At 41.7% G+C, this 16,299-nt stretch overlaps 1 protein-coding gene across 2 annotated transcripts in view; it reads right to left on the bottom strand.

The window, feature by feature from the left end:
- Nucleotides 1-16,299, bottom strand: part of LOC119653115 — a 225,259-nt gene that overhangs the window by 121,486 nt on the left and 87,474 nt on the right. For both annotated transcript variants that reach the window (XM_038057639.1, XM_038057640.1), the window contains exon 2: nucleotides 4,825-4,934. In XM_038057639.1, coding sequence (XP_037913567.1) covers nucleotides 4,825-4,934 — 110 coding nt within the window. The remainder of the gene's footprint in view (nucleotides 1-4,824; nucleotides 4,935-16,299) is intronic.

The following is a 16,299-nucleotide window of genomic DNA, read 5'->3' on the forward strand; positions in this document are numbered from 1 at the left end:
ATTTCCAGAATCCTTCTTCAATTGATATATAAATGAAAAGAATATCCAGACTTTTCGAAAACTTCAGACTACAGATAATTGGTTTCCATATTTATTTGTTGACATGCAAAATTTTTCCTATAGTCTTTCAACATATTACGTTTCCTGAAAATGATTTGCAAAATTGCTGAGAACATTCTTGGCTTGGGATCTTTGGATGTGATGCATTTGCTTTTTAATAATTTGAGGGGAGTGATTTGTCGGTTCAGGGAACCTCTTACCGTCCGGTCCCTCCGCCGGTCGAGTTCAATCTTCTTGGCAATAAGAAGAGCCCGAACATAATGCGCAATTCGATTCCAGCTGCCAGCGCTCTTCACCATCTTTCTGACAATGTTGTCTGGAGAGAGCCCCCTGTGTCTCAAACTGCTGACAAAAGGAGTCCCACCTCTTACAAGAGAAAAATATGTATTCAGCGTCGTCCGTCACTCCATTGCAGAACACACAATCAAGAGATCGCGCCTTTCCAATCCTGTGCAGATAAGACTGAAAAGCTCCATGCACGCGTAGAGACGATGCGAAAAGCAGACGCCACTCCCAAAGCTCCCCGCCTCCGCACTTGAGCAAGGCGCTTTCGATGCACCTTCTGTCAAAAGCATCAGCCCATTTACCTCCTTGTCAAGGGCATCAGCCCATACCTCCGCCCTATAGAGCAGAACCGACTGCGTCGCTCGTATAAGGAGAAGTCTCCTAGTAGATATAGGGTCCCCGACATTCGCCATTAGCCGACTCAAGGCCACGACTCGATCTGCAGCCCTGTCCGCTGCTGCTTTGATTTGTTCTTAGAGTCGAGCATTAAACCTAGGTATTTGCAGCTGGTTTTGACTCCATAGTCAACTCGCCGATCGATATGGGGCGCAGGGTCGGGATTCTCCTTCTGGTCTAAGATGACTACTTCGGTTTTTTTCAGCGCAAGGCTGAAACTGTGAGCAGTCATCCATCCCCTTACCCGTCGCATTAACATGCCAAGCTTGCTTTGCGCCTGTTCAATAGTGCATTCGGCAACAAGTGCCGCAACGTCGCCTGCATAACCAACTAGGACCGACTCTTCGGGCATATCGAGTCCCAGCAGACTATCATAGGAAGCGTTCCAGAGTTCCGCCCCTAGGATGGATCCCTGTGCTACTCCCGCCGTGATTTTTAGCACTAGATCAGCATTTACTTCCGCAGCGAACTGCTCTAGCAACTGGTGAGCGGTTGCACTCCGGTGCATGTGTTGTGAAACGCCGTTCGCACCCTAGCCCTTTCCAATTCCGCCCTGAAGATTGGACACTCTTATGGGCCCGCAGTGTGTGCGACGCTCTCACCAGACGTGCCACGATCTCTGCAGAGAACGCAACTCTCGCTTTCATTGCAGGTCTTCGCTTAATGACCCACTTGGCCGCATCTCCAGCATGCTCTCCTCCTGTCCGGTCCCTTGCAAGCTGCTGAAGTATGTCAATAGTCCAGACACCTGTTGCACTTGGTGGGGACTATTCGCATTCGCACTTTGCATATTACCCACCCAATTTTGATTCTCCCGCTGCTAAGGAGTTTCCTCGCCTATTGCTCGAGGATTTCCACCACTGCGAGCTTTTCGCCTCGAGTATTTACAGAACTGATACCTACCCAGGCATTGGTTACCTTTGGACATTTACGCTTTATCGCCTCCTCTACTTCGGATTTCTAGAGAGCACATGGGCTCTAGACTGGAAACAAGAGCCTCTTCCTCCAATAACCCCTTGACCGCTTCGCGGAACGTACTCTTGTTAGCCGTCTTTTGGACCCAGTTCGACGAGAACTCCACTACTCCTCGTTTTCCGTGTGGATGACACCTCTGCTCCGTTGCCTTCGGGTGACATCCTGTAGCGGATTTCACTAAGGACTTCCGCAAATGTCTTGCCTTCCGTCGGTTTAATGAGCAGAGCCCTTGGTCTAGTCCTTCTCCGTTTGCTCGTCTTTTCTGCTCCCGGCTTTTTCTTGGTAGCCTCCTTGTCTTTGGACAGGCGGGTCTCTGGCGATGTAGTCAGTTGTTTCCTTTTTTTCCTTCTTCTTCTTTTTTTTGAGCTCTGGAAACTACTCCGATAAAGTTTCCTTCAGGCACTTTTCCCCAGTTCGCTTTATAGTGGGTTATCTGCGGTGCGTTTGACGCAAGCAGCGTTCTCAGCAGGGAGTGCAACTGTTTCTGCCCTCCAATCGTCTTCCGCTGCTCTGCACGCTCGTATTGGAGTTCCCATCCCCTCCCGTTCAGTCGCACCACTTGATAAGGCTTCCTCTTTATTTAGGCGCCCCCGTGTCACATCGGGTATATCAGCACTAGCAGCCCCTTTCGCTGATCGCTGCGGTGAACGACGCATTTTTATGTTGCGTCCAAACACACTCAACTCTTCCTCCTTCCCTATTGTTTCGTCGATGCTGTAAATTACATTGCTGCAAGTGTAACAAAAGGGGGTCCCCATATACTTGAAAGATGGGTGCAAAAGATCTCGATTAGTATTTTCCAAAATTGGTTAATTGCAAAATGCGAAACCAAAGACTTACAGTCACACAGGACACATTTTCAGAATCAGATATTAGTTTTGACGTTGGTCACAAAGGGGAGAAGTGCCGGGTCAAGGACCTATACTCAAAAACTACCCAACTGAAATATCAGGCCTCAAAATACGCTCCTTTGTGATATTTACTGCGAAGCCCCTTTAAGTTCAAATCGTATTGTTATTAACAAAGTTATAGTAGGCCAAGGTTGTTCCATTCGCGTCAAATAACTACTTGCTAAGAGATAAAATGTCACTACTACGTCGAATTGAATATCGGGTATATTGAACATATTTACCCTGCTAGCTATATACATCGCGCATTGTGCAGCCACATATGTTTACATAAAGAATCAACAAAATCTTTCATAGCTGAAGCGCCGAGCATATGATTTCCGACTTGTTAGTTTTAGTCTTTTTTTAAAGCCAGCCTTCATCCACTTTATCATTTTTGGCTTCAATTTTGAGTCAACTCCCTAATTATCATTAATGCTCCATAAAATGCTCTCAAAATGTATTCTCCGTCTTCATTATAATATGCAGAAAAAACACCAAGTTTCCCTCACTATTATTTTTTCCATGCACATGAGTTACCACGGCCTACACGTATCATGAAGCAAAAACTAGTGGAAGCATACTTCAGCTGGATAAATTTCCAGGTGATAAATACAAGAATTTCCTTTGTGTAAAATTCACAGCTCCCATTGACAAATAGCGAAAAGCTGTTGTGATTGACGAAGCATTCTTCTAAGTGCAATCATTTATCTTGAAAAATTGAAATTCGTGTCACGAAAGGTAAAGGTGTATTCGTTAGGATGGTCATTAAATCTGTGCTTACGTTCAGATAGATATGACCTGCCTTGATGTTCTTAAGTTTGAAGCGTTTACTTTCTTACAACTTGTAATAAATCATATTAATGTGGAGTCACATTCCACGAATAACAAATGATTTGTAATTATGTATGTATGTATTCAAAGGATGCATGACATTTAACAAGAAAAAGTTACGAATATTAGCTAAATGGACGAATACATTTGAATTTATTCTTTCAAGGTGTTAATTCATACAAATGAATTTGACAAAATGTTGGCCAGACGTCCGCTTTTCAGTCTGCTTCCACTGCGACGTGTCCCGTAATTACGAAATTATTATACCACGTGCGATATATATCCATTAGCTTCCTGAACAAACAATTTGATTAGATTTCCTCTCGTGCGCCCTCGTAACAACATCGTTGGACTAAATAAGCGCGTGAATATAAAAGTTACCCAGAAAGGTCCTTAACACCATATTCCTGCAAATCATTTTGCTTTACGAAAGCGTTCACCATCATAACACCCAGGTGAAAACAATTTTTCATGTCGAAAGAGAATAAAAATCTACTTTTAACGCACACTTCACTTAATTCGCCCTGGAACTGTGCGCGTGGCAGGGTGGGATAATGCCTCCGAAAAGGGGAGAGAATGGTGTCCAGCTTAGCTGTCATGTATTCCAATTCAGTGCTTATATTTGAAATTTTAGGAACAGTGGCTATTTACTCCTTAATGAGGATATGTTTTTATACACTCTCATGGTCGCTTAGAGTCATAGCCCTAAATGCGAGGATTGTTCCACAAAAAAATTCGTACTACGACCGGACCGATGGGACGCACACATTTGTAATATAATTTGCGCAAATAATGAAGTTATTATTGTATCTTAAAAGAATATCAGAGCAATTTACGTGATTCTGATATTAACAAAACATTTGAATTCAATTTTCGAAGGAATTAGATAAATCGGATATGATCGTTGCACTCAACTTTTGCTCGACTTTCAAACACTTAGATAGGTAGGTAGATTATTTTTAGATTTCTGTTGCTCCAACCAAGGACAGACGTTTTCATCTGATTACAGTCTGCCTAATTTTTGGTTAGCTATCTGCCTATATTCCTTCAAATAGATACAACAAAATTTTCCTTTCCCGTCGTTCACCTACATACTACCTACAACGAATTACATGCTTTCAAAGATGCTCTTCACATGTATCTTATGAGAAATGAAAAAATATAAGATTTGACATTTTCTAATGTTGTACGTGTCTCTCTTCATGTTCACTTATGTCTCGCTGCTCCCTAATTCAAAGGTGAAGTGCTACCCTGAGAGAAATGTTGAACGTAAAAGGAGGCAATATGGGGAGATTGCTTGAATGGTTGGCGCAATTCATAGGAATATTCAGAAAAAGATGAATTTTCTCATATTTGCGGACAAATTTAAATGTGTAGATAATGTTACCTTGTAAAGAACTTCATTTTTCACATTATGCTCGCAATGTATCGTCACACTTGATCCTTTTTCAACATATTTCCTAACTATTAGTCGCACTTCTACGTCGGATTGTCCATCTGCAAAAAGCGAAAGAAAGGAAAAATGTTATTTAAGAAGCTTGTGAAAGAATAAAGAGGATCAGGGAATACATATATGTAAACAACCTAATGTTATTATATACTCGTATTACATAAACAACCTATATCTATAATCAAATAAACAATCTGCTTGTTCTTCAGTTCTGTATTAAATATTATAAGCCGGCAGAGATTTCAGACGAATTCCACTTTAATATAGGCAGAGATACAATTCCATATGTGTTACTAAGGAGCATGTAAGAATCATCTTATTATCATATATTCTGTAATTGCTACCGTTTTCAAAGCGATTTTAAAATATTCAATGCACGCGCCTGACGATGGAGGTTGCAATGGCAGAAGGCAAACAGAATTCGAATTGATATTTACTCTTATTCTCGGTAAATGAGAATTATCAGAAAATAAAATGTTTGCGACAGCAAGAAAAAAAAGCATTAAGAAGATATGCACGTAGGTATTGACAATCATACATAATTAATTCGCTTTTGAGGCCACTGGAAGCGTTGTTTAAGGGGGTTTTCTTATGTGACGGCTTCCAGAATTCAATTTTTTACTTTTATATATATTTTGCATGTAGAAGATGTTGGAAGCATACCGCAGAAATTTAAGGAATATCCAGAGTTAAAGCGAATAGAAGAGCACGCGCTTTGTTGACATGCATACAAAGAGAAAATTTTCAACGCGTTTTTCTCGAACCCTATTTTCAAAGCAAAAGCTCATTAAAATCAGTTCACTGTCAGTCTATCTGTCTGCCACACGCACTTTCTACAAAAAGATTGCACCGGTTGACACCCCCGCGCATGCAATGAATTACTGTGCTACCCGTTGAAATTAAGGAGGTCCCCATATGCCTAAATGTAGTCATGTAGGGTCTCGATTAGTACTTTCCGAAACAGGTATTAGTTTTGATACAAGTTGCAAAGGGGGAAGAATGTTGGAGGCCGCAAGGGGACAATTGCTTCACCGACCCGTTCTTCAAAACTGCTCAACCGAAAACCTGAAGAACATTATGGTAATGGACATCCTATCCACGTCTCAAATTCTCACGATATATGCTAAAATAAAGTTGATAATAATACATTTTTATATTTTACAAATTTACTGCGAACCCCCTCCGCCCTTAAGTTCATGTTAGATCTGTAATGTAGACTTTAATATGGAGCATCATAATGGAAAGTATAGTGGAAATCTTAATATCATTAACAAAACTCAAAATCGCCTATTTCGCGTCATTTCCCCAAGAGATAAAATGTCAGTACCACGCCGAATTTAATAGTGGGTATGTCAAACTATGTACACTACGAGGACTTCGGGTGACTCAATATTGTTACATTAAAAACAACGAAACCTTTCATACCTGAAGCATCGAGCTACCGGTTTCCGCCTTGTTTACTTTAGAAAAGATGAAAGTGCTGCAAAGAACATCAAGCGAAATTTGTGAAGTGTACAGCGAAAATTCTCTGAGTAAACGCCAGACCCAAGAGTGAGTAACTCGATTTCGATCTGGAATTTACTTTGCATGTCAAAGCTCTGGTCAGCTAGTCACTCGAGAAGCCCGTGAAATAATAAAAATGGTTGAGCAGAACCGGTATGTAAGCTGTCAGGAGGTAGCGCATCTAAATAGAGTAAGCAAGCACTGAAGAAGGGAAGAAATGATTTCCGAAATATAGCTACACACGTAATAGAACAAAATACTAGTGGAAAAAACCGTCAAATCATTTCCACTTACTGAAACACGCTTGATGTCATGGTGCCACATGAATTAACCGAAAGAAACTTGATTGATAGAAATACTGTTACTGAAGCGCTACTGAAACGGAACAAAACCGTTTTTAAAGCAATTCATTACAGGCGATAAAAAATGGACTAAAAACGAGAATCAAAACGCAACCTATCACGGTCAAATACCGATGATCCTCCACAAACGTGATCGAAGCCTGCATTGATGGCAAAGAAGATTATGTTAATTGTTTGGCGAAATTGGAAGGGAATTGTTCATTATTTCCACTGTTGTATAATGTGGCGAAACAATTAACTCGGTTCTCTACTGTGCACAGCTCGACCGCCTAAATGAAGCATTCAATAAACAGCGACCGGAATTCATCATCGGTCAACGGTGCAACAACCGGCATCCGGTCTAGACCTGCTTTGGAAAGGAACTCCACACTGCTTTGCTACGAGGTCCACCAATTCGATATCCCTAAAACCTATCTGGCTCCCTGACCTGCGCCGTCGCTTCATCTGAGGTAGGGGCTCCCTTTTTCTATTAATGATATTGCCCTTATAAATTTTCCGCCAGAATCATCCTCATTCATACGGATTAGGTGACCCGCCCACCGCAACCTGTTGAACCGGATTTTACCCACAACCTGACGGTCGTGGTATCGCTTATAGATTTCGTCGTTATAGAGGCTGCGGAATCGTCCATCCTCATGTGTCTTTGGAGGATTCGTCTCCTGAACGCCAAGAGTTCGCAATTTTTCGCGCAAAGAATCCAAATCTCGGAAGAATACATGAGCACTGGCAAGATCATTGTCTTGTATAGTAAGAGCTTTGATCCGATGGTGCGACGTTTCGAGCGAAACAGTTTCTGTAAGTAAAAATAGTTCATGTACTTCGTCTTGCCGTGATTAATGTGCAGTGCGAGATCTCGCACCGCCTGCTCAATTTGAATAAAGGTAGACTGTACATTTAGGGTTGCTCTTCCTGTAATGTCGATATCGTCAGCGTAGGCCAGTAGTTGGGTGGACTTAATGAGGATGCTGCCTCTCGCATTTACTTCTGCATCGCGAATCACTCTATTCAGAGCCAGATTAAAGGGGACACATGATAGAGCATCCTCATGTCTTAGACCGTTGCTGATGTTGAATGGTTTCGAGAGTGATCCTGCTGCTTTTATCTGGCCTCGGACATTGGTCAGAGCCATCTTCATCAGTCTCGGAATACGAAATTCTCTCACGGCCGGGTACAGTTTTACCTTGGCTATGCTATCCTAGACGGCCTAGAAGTCGATGAAAAAATAGCGCAACTGATGTCCATATTCCAACAGTTTTTCCATCACTTGTCGCCAAGAGAAAATCTGATCTGTTGCTGATCTGCCTGGAGTGAAGCTCTCTTTGGTATGGGCCGATGATATTCTGGGCATATGGGGCCATTTGGCCTAGCAATAGCGGAGAATATCTTATAGACAGTATTCAGTAACGTGATGCCTCTATAATTTCGGTATTGCGTGATATCTCCCTTTTTATTTATGGAACAGATAACGCTTCGTTGCGAGTCGTCAGGCATTGATTCGCTGTCCCACACCTTGAGCATCAGTTGATTAACGGCTTGGTGTAATTCGTCGCCTTCATATTTGACCAATTCAGCTTTAATTCCATCGGCTCCTGTTGACTTATGATTTTTAAGCCGATGGATTGCAGGGACTGTTTCTTCTATACTTGGTGGTGGCAGAATTTGTTCGTCGTCTTCAGTTGGCGGGATCTCCAACTCGCCGATATTCAAAATACTAACCCATTGCTCTAATATGCCCATTCTGTCTGAAATCTTTGTCTGGGCAGGATGAGCATCGAGGTATATATTGCTTCATCCTGCTGACTTGTTGGAAAAACTTGCGCGCCTGGTGCGGTCACACCCAGTACTTCTCCATTTCGCAGACCTGTTGGTTCCCCCAGGCTCCCTGCTTCTGTCTGTGAAATTACTTCTCCACTCGTCGGAGTTCGCGATAGGTTTCTGCGCATGCCCCCATTCTTTGAAAGTGCATCATTGCCCAGAATGCGTCATTCTTCCATTCCGTTGCTAGCTTACATTCCTCGCCGAACCAGCCGTTCCAACTTTTCTTGCGATTGGGGCCAAGTATGTTTGTGGCCGTATTAATAATAAGGTTCTTCAGGTGGTTGCGAAGGTCATTCGATGGTGCTTCATCTTCAGGACCTCTGTTGACTGCTGCATCGACTTCCCCTTACAGGTGGAAGGCTGTGCTGTGGATGTCTTCAGTGGTAATTCTTATTTGATTGCCAGAGCGGATTCTAGGTAGTGTTGCTATTCGAACCCAAGCACTATGCCAATGAGATATTGATCCAAGTCTACATTGGCCCCCCTATATTTTCTGATATTCATCAAGGTTGGTCAATTTGATTGAAAGTAGTTCCGTTTTAAGAGGCAACAAGCGATTAGAAACGTCTAGCAATTTCTTACCTCCGTAAATAGTATATGGTGGCATAAAGGGTAGCAGATCGGAGGTCGTTATAGTTACCAAGAACATAGATGAGATTACCACTAAGGAGGAGGTTCGCAAGGCTTTCCAAAAGGGGTTGGATTTCAACAATGGGGACACAAACCTCTATAATCACCCTACCTATGGAAGCAGGATTCAAACTGTTGGCAGCACGTGGAATAAAAATATTCTGAATTATGTGTCTCCTAAGGGGCAGTAGGCAGCGAAATGATACTGCAGATGCCATATTGCGAGTGCATATGCAGCGCGAACGGCAGTCGAAGTCATGCAGGCGATACAAGCTAAACCAGCAAGGACTGCGAAGCTGCCTCAAATTGCACATTAAGCAATACAATGGAGGTTGCGGATCATCGGAGAGAACTCAAAATCATCAACCATAGGAAGATGGCGCAGGATCGAGGAATATATCAACGCGACCATAATCGCTGATCTATAGAGAAATCGCAGTGGAAGAATTCTGGTCAAAGCTCTAAAGAGCCAAACCAAGCCATCGGAACGTCGAGAATAGATGATTAGCGCTTGTTTTGGACGTCAAAAGGCCAAATCCCATAGCAAGAGATTTTAACGGGCTTTTGAGTGGGATAGCCGAGTAATAAATGTAAGAGGACATGGTCTTCCCGAAACATCCCCGAAACCAGATGTCGTCCCGCCAATGTTTGGATCTCAAGCACTTTTAGGGGAAAGTGTCTTAAATCTACAGTGGACCGGATATACGTAAGCGTCACTTTAGTCAGAAGAGTTCCTGGGCAAGTTAATAAGGGCTATTCCCCGTGACCAATAGGCAGCCTGTTTAAAGAACAAGAGGGAATCAAACTCCAAAATGTGCTTTGACGGAATGCCATATGGGTTACCTTGATTAATGACATAAGCTTTTGGAGACGAGACGTTTTCCGCCGCGTTTCAGCTCTATATGTATCCCAATAGTATATACATAGAAAAAATCACCCAGATCAACCAATGGATGATGGAAATATGCGATGCTACTAGGCCAGAAGGAGGCTGCACTCCTATAGATAGAGCAACTACTGGTCGAACGTCGAAACGGTAACTTATCCAAGCGCATGTTTTTGAGCGAGGTGACTTTATCAGAGATTCAGAGGTTTCGTCAAAGAGGCCATCTGCAGATCCAAAATCATATCGACCGATCTCCCCGTTGCATACAACGGAAGATGAAGGTATGGGACATCTACAACATGAAAGGAGGAGACATCCATAAGAAACCTATCGTTGAAAGCGTATGAGTTTTGATGAACCCATTCTACGGTGGATGCAATAAGCACAGATGAATCTCGCAAAAGGCGCGCTGACCTCCAACGGCTGCCGCGGTGGGTTAGCAATGAATGTGAAAAATAAATTCATTTGGGAACCGAATTAAATACACATTGGCTGACATAGGTGTCCCTGAATATTTGGCGAGTCTAGTCGAAAATTATCCCAATATGGTGGACGTATTAGGGCCGGGTCGACCCTGGCTGATGAGAAAACGAAAGCAGTCTTTATAATAAACCGCAGAAGGAGGAACCCTCTGATAACGTCACACCGAGCTTTAGGCAGCAACCCCGCACTTGCAAACTATTGTGGGCGGGTAAAGCAATATGAGAGAATGCTTCTAACGGTGCTTGATCCGCATTCACTGTTTTGTATAAACATTTGGAATTATGGTTATCTCAACACCAAGATCAAACTGAGACTGTTCTGTCCTAATATTATTTTTGTGTTGGATGCGGAAAGTGACTCAAAGCTCTAACCCTTCATCAACACTTGTCTACGACATATCATGGAGGAGATCTGATCTGCTGCAATTTCAAAAGAAAGCTTTGTTGATGCTGGCAGTCGATAGGTCACATATTAGTTAATTAATAAAAAAAAACTTCGTACGCCGTTAATTATACGACCGAGATCAGATTTGCTGTTAGGTTCGGTACGTAAAGGGCGCTGTCTGGTCTGCTGCTTTTAAATCTTCCACTCACAGGAGTAATGTTTGTGTTACTTGTTACGTTAACTTTACCATTGTTTCAGTGCCAATACTTATGGAACCACTGTGTACTGTGCACATATCAGGCAAATAATTGCTGACAGTGAACCGCTCTCTAAATTTTTGTGGCATTCTTTAGAATTAACATTAAGTATTCTCATTTCAGTCGGGGATGCGGAAAGAAGATCTTTTGATTGATTTTCCGCTGGCCTCTTATTCCTACAGCTCTTTGTCTATGCAAACCAACTTGTATCCCATGAACTTTTCTTTGGACTTCGAGGTACGGATTATCGGACGCGGGGCACTAAGGTCGAACGATGGACTTCCGAACAGCTCAGTTATTAAATGCTATACAGAACTATCTTTAGATTATCAACAATAGCAAATGTGTTAATGAAAATATTTCCTAAAAACCTTTATCACTAAAGGAAAACCTTTTACTTGGCACAAGAAAGTGAACAGAAAATTCGGAAAGTTCCTTTTCAGTTCGAAACTTCCGGCTTATCTAGATCATGGTAGATGAAAGCTGAATGACTGGCCCGACAAGGTCCGGCTTCACTATGGTGGGATCAAAACCTACATTTGGCGTTAACTGCCAAGTTTATCTTTAACAGTGAAATTGTAAGATTTCACTGAAGCAAATGGAACACTTTAAATTCTTGCCAGCATGAACAGATTTTTGCAACATATTCCGAGGCCTCTTGAATGACTTTGTTATTCTTTCCTAAGAAGGAAGACGACAAAATCCTAGCAGCGCGTTTAATGGGTCATTTCTCCTTAAGATTCCTCATAGAAAAAATTAGAGAGTTGTGCCCACTATATATAACAAATACGGGGATAATGATGAGATTGCCATGCATTTCATATGCATTTGAGGGGTTTAGTGATATGTTCCAAAAACGTTTTGTTATGAAGCGCGAAAACTGGTTCCCAGCAAACCTATCCATTTATACCAATTTCACTCCGAAGGAAAAAAGTATTTATACCATTCGGTTCGGTCTGAAATGGACTATCCAGGCGCATTCATGGACATTCATGAAGGCGCTTTCAATTATGCCTCATTCGCAGCGATTTGTAACGCGGCAAGACAGCATGAAATCGATCCGCTGTTAATCAGTTGGATCCTTCACTTGTTAGAGTGGAGGAAGATCCACGTTTTGGTTGGAGAGAAGTCTATTGAGGCAGGGTGTCTTAGGGGTTGCCCATAAGAAGGGGGTTTCTCTCCTCTATTATGGCTCCTGGTAATGGACACCTTGCTATGGTTCCTGGAGGACACAAAGGTCTTCCCACAAACATCTGCGGACGATATTGCTGAAATAATTATCGGCAAGTTTTCGGGTATAGTATGACCGCCTGAATGCAACACAGCACATAATCCACAGTTGGTGCCACCATAATGGACTCACGGTGAACGCTAGGAAGACCGGACTAGTTATGTTATGCTCAAGTGGCTCTGATGCTCGCCGATCATATGATTTCCAGATTCGTCTTCGAAAGGACATATTCCATTGTATCCATCAAAATAGAAGAATGCTCGATAAATGGCCACGAATCTTTTGGGATTATAAACTTAATAATCTTCACCGATGGGTCAGTCATGGAAAGTGGATCGGGCCCGGGGGTGTTCTCGGGAAATTCGATTGTGGAACTTCCCCAACCTCTCGGAAAAATGACGACTATATTCCAAGCGGAGCTAAATGCCATTTTTTGGTAACAGAAGAATGTGTGCAGCAAAAATGGAAGGATCGCACCATTCGCATCTGTTACCACAATCAGGCACCATTATCAGGACTAAACAGCAACGAAATATCAAGTCAGTTAGTGTGAAGTTGTCACCAGGTGCTGCTGAAACTGAATGAAACATTCCTGATATGGATGCCCGGGCACTCAAACATTGCTGGTAATGAAAAAGCTGACAGACTCGCTTACCCAAGTTCTAAATCCACAATGGTGAGGCCGGAACTAGCTTTTGGCATCCGGTCATCCACTGTCAAGTCCAATCTGAAGGGGAAATGGCAAGGATTCACGCAGCCGAATGGAGATTTCATTCATTTTTGTTGTCCCTTAAGAAGTGGTATATGAAAACCCTAGTGGGGCTTTTAACGGAACATTGCTGATTAAACTGCCACATGGAAAAATCGGAGTAGTGGCCTCGGCCATATGTAGCAGAAGAAGAGACAGCCTTGCACTTCGTATGCAGCTCAGACTTCAGATGAAGATACCTTGGCAAGGTTTTTTTCAGCAAAGAGTCTGAGCATTCTCTGTCTCTGGGAAATGTTTTCAGATTCGGGAAAGCCTGTGAACGCCGTCGGCGATAGGCCGATGAATAGGCGATCTTCGAGGATAGCACAATGGGCCTAGCAAAGGTATCAGTGCTTGGAACTGCGGCTCCCCTCACTAAACTAAACTAACTGAATTTTGGAACATGTGATTTTAGCACCAAAAAACCTAGACCTCTCACTTGTCCGGCCTTTTCATACTTTAGATGAAGGCACTTCGGAAATGTTCTTTTCAAATGGAGAATTCCCGTACCACCTGCCTGTTGAAATCGTTCTCAGGTTCGCAAAGGTCTGTGAACGCCGAGAGCAGAAGACTCATGGAAAGACGTTTCCAGGGGACAAACAAAGGCCTTAATATGATGAAGCCTGACTGCTTGAAGTAGAAGCTCTCCACAGTTTTTCAATTTATGTTATGGTAGGATAAATAGATGCTGCCAGTTGCAATTCTACACATTTCCTAGTGGCAACTTAATGAAATTTACACGACAGGGGGTGATGAGTTTTGTTGTGGCGGCTTTAGTATGATTCTGTTTACGTCTCCTAGTTTGTCTGTATAATTTATAAAACCTAAAGCGCTTAAACTTTCAAATCTGTATTTAACCTACTACTACTTACCGCTGTTACCCTGCAGTAATAACAAAACCTTTGTGGCTAATACGGATCCCCTGCTCATTAAGTGGTATTCCTCTGACAATAATTCTTGTGTTACACAGTTTCATCCACCAGCGGTGACAAGTGTTTTTCTACTTTTAAGTCTTCATGCCTCACTAGTTGAGGTCACCTTTTCTTCAATATGGTGGATTCCGCTGAGCCTTTCAACAGAAATGTTCTTAGCGAAAATGAACTTTCAAAAGCTAGTTAGCTACAATATTTATTCATTGATTATGATCCTAACGAAGGAAGTGTATTGCTCCATCTAAATTTGAAATTTCAACACGTACTTTTCCGAAAATTAGTGCTTTACGAACTAAAATTAAACCACATCTGCTGAATACAGGCAGCCATATAACGTCCTCTTCTCGAGTCGTTATGAATTCAAGAGATACATTTCACTAAAAAAGCAGATCCGCTTGTTCAATATTGAAACTTCGGAAAGAATGTGAAAGTGGATTCAGTAAAACTAAAGTTGTGCTTTTACAATCTATAATTAAGATCTTATTGTATCCGTAAGCTTGAAGAATCATCCACAGAAGCAAACATTCGGGCTACGATAAACTTATCAAAGTCGTTTCAAGCATCCGTAATCCCTCCTTAAGCCGATCAAAATTCTTCACTGACTCAGGAGCAAGCCATGCAATGGACCCTACGACAACCAGTAACTTAAGTAGCTACTTTCTAGCGAAATTTCTGTTCCAAGGAGCAATTCCGTAATGTCTAGAATGCTTATAGCTTCTGGTATGTAAGAAATGAAACTTTTGGTGGAGGACCAGCCATTATTGTTATTCTCTTATACAGTCTAGGATTTTTATTTATAGTCGCGAAGTTGTGTGCCCTCGTGATATTGATTATTATTATTATTGCTTACTAATTCCAGCAATTTCGGAAGCCGGTGGTCCAATCTATTTTCGTTATTGTTATTCAACGCTTTTTAAAATGAATTCGATCTGTATTTATGTTTGTGAACTGAGCGCAAAATTAGCTTACTTTGTCTAGATAATGGAACATCTCGGCTTTATGATTCGTTCTCGTATGTATTCGTACATACCACAAACATTTAGAAGGAGATATTTATCTGGCTGAAACGTGTACGTAATTTGACTGAATTGCGTACGTATCTTTGTGAAATGTGTACATATTTTTACATATAATGTCTTTCCCTATGCCTCGAAATCAAGTGCTTGTACATTACATAATTTACATTTTATCAGCATTTCGAAAGACAACAAGACAATCTTCATACCATTTAAAACAGTGAAAATTCTAGATAGTCTGAATTTTTTCCGCATTCCGCATCCAATACCGAACATTTTCCTTCTTTAGCATAAGAAGTCGGGAGGGTTCTTCTACGTTGTGGCGGGAAGGATATTTTCCACGCTCCACAATGTATTTCAAGTGAGCTTTCGGTTCTTCAGCTCAAGAAATTGGAATTTCGGCCGTTCAGCTTACTCGTACCCATTTGTTCCGAGATTTATGAGGTTATCTTTTGGAATAATTCCGTTTTATAGCGAAGGGGTGTGGATGAAAGTGATTCAAGTTTGCTACAAAAACAAATCAATGCAGCTGGCTTCTGTCATTCTAAGTCGCCTAGATGGTTGCTGTTCTTTAAAATAGAAGGAATTAGCTCCACTCAACTACGAATTGAGGGGACATAATTGAAAGGGATTGAATTTTTGAAATTGCTTTTCAACAGTTTAATCCGTTTAATTTCAATTTAATGGCTCTTTATCATCCCGTTTTACATCTAAATTCCGTCAATAATTCATAGGGAGCGATTGCTTATTACTTTAATTTGGGGTGCCTATCGAAATTTCCCCAATTACTCACAGGGAGCAATTGCTTGTTACCCTAACTAATGAACTTTAAGTAGAGATTGGAGACGTATATATACACCAAATAAAATATTTGTTTCATGCTTTTTGCAACGGAAGTCATCATGTAGATTAAGTTAACAGAACGAGGTCTTGTTTCCGGTAAGAATATTGAAATAATCAAATTTGATACAAACGACAATTGGTAGATCCTAATTACACCATGCCAGTCAATTGGCAATCATCATTTTTAGTCCGATCTGGCATTAAATTTTCAAACAGAAGTTTTTTTCTTCTTCCTTCACCTGTTGCAATTAGTATGCACTAATAACGGCAACCAAATAGTAGTATAGGTTACAGGATGAAAATGTGGTTATCAACCCAC

The sequence above is a fragment of the Hermetia illucens genome, chromosome 3, assembly GCF_905115235.1.
Source record: "Hermetia illucens chromosome 3, iHerIll2.2.curated.20191125, whole genome shotgun sequence".
NCBI lineage: Eukaryota > Metazoa > Arthropoda > Insecta > Diptera > Stratiomyidae > Hermetia > Hermetia illucens.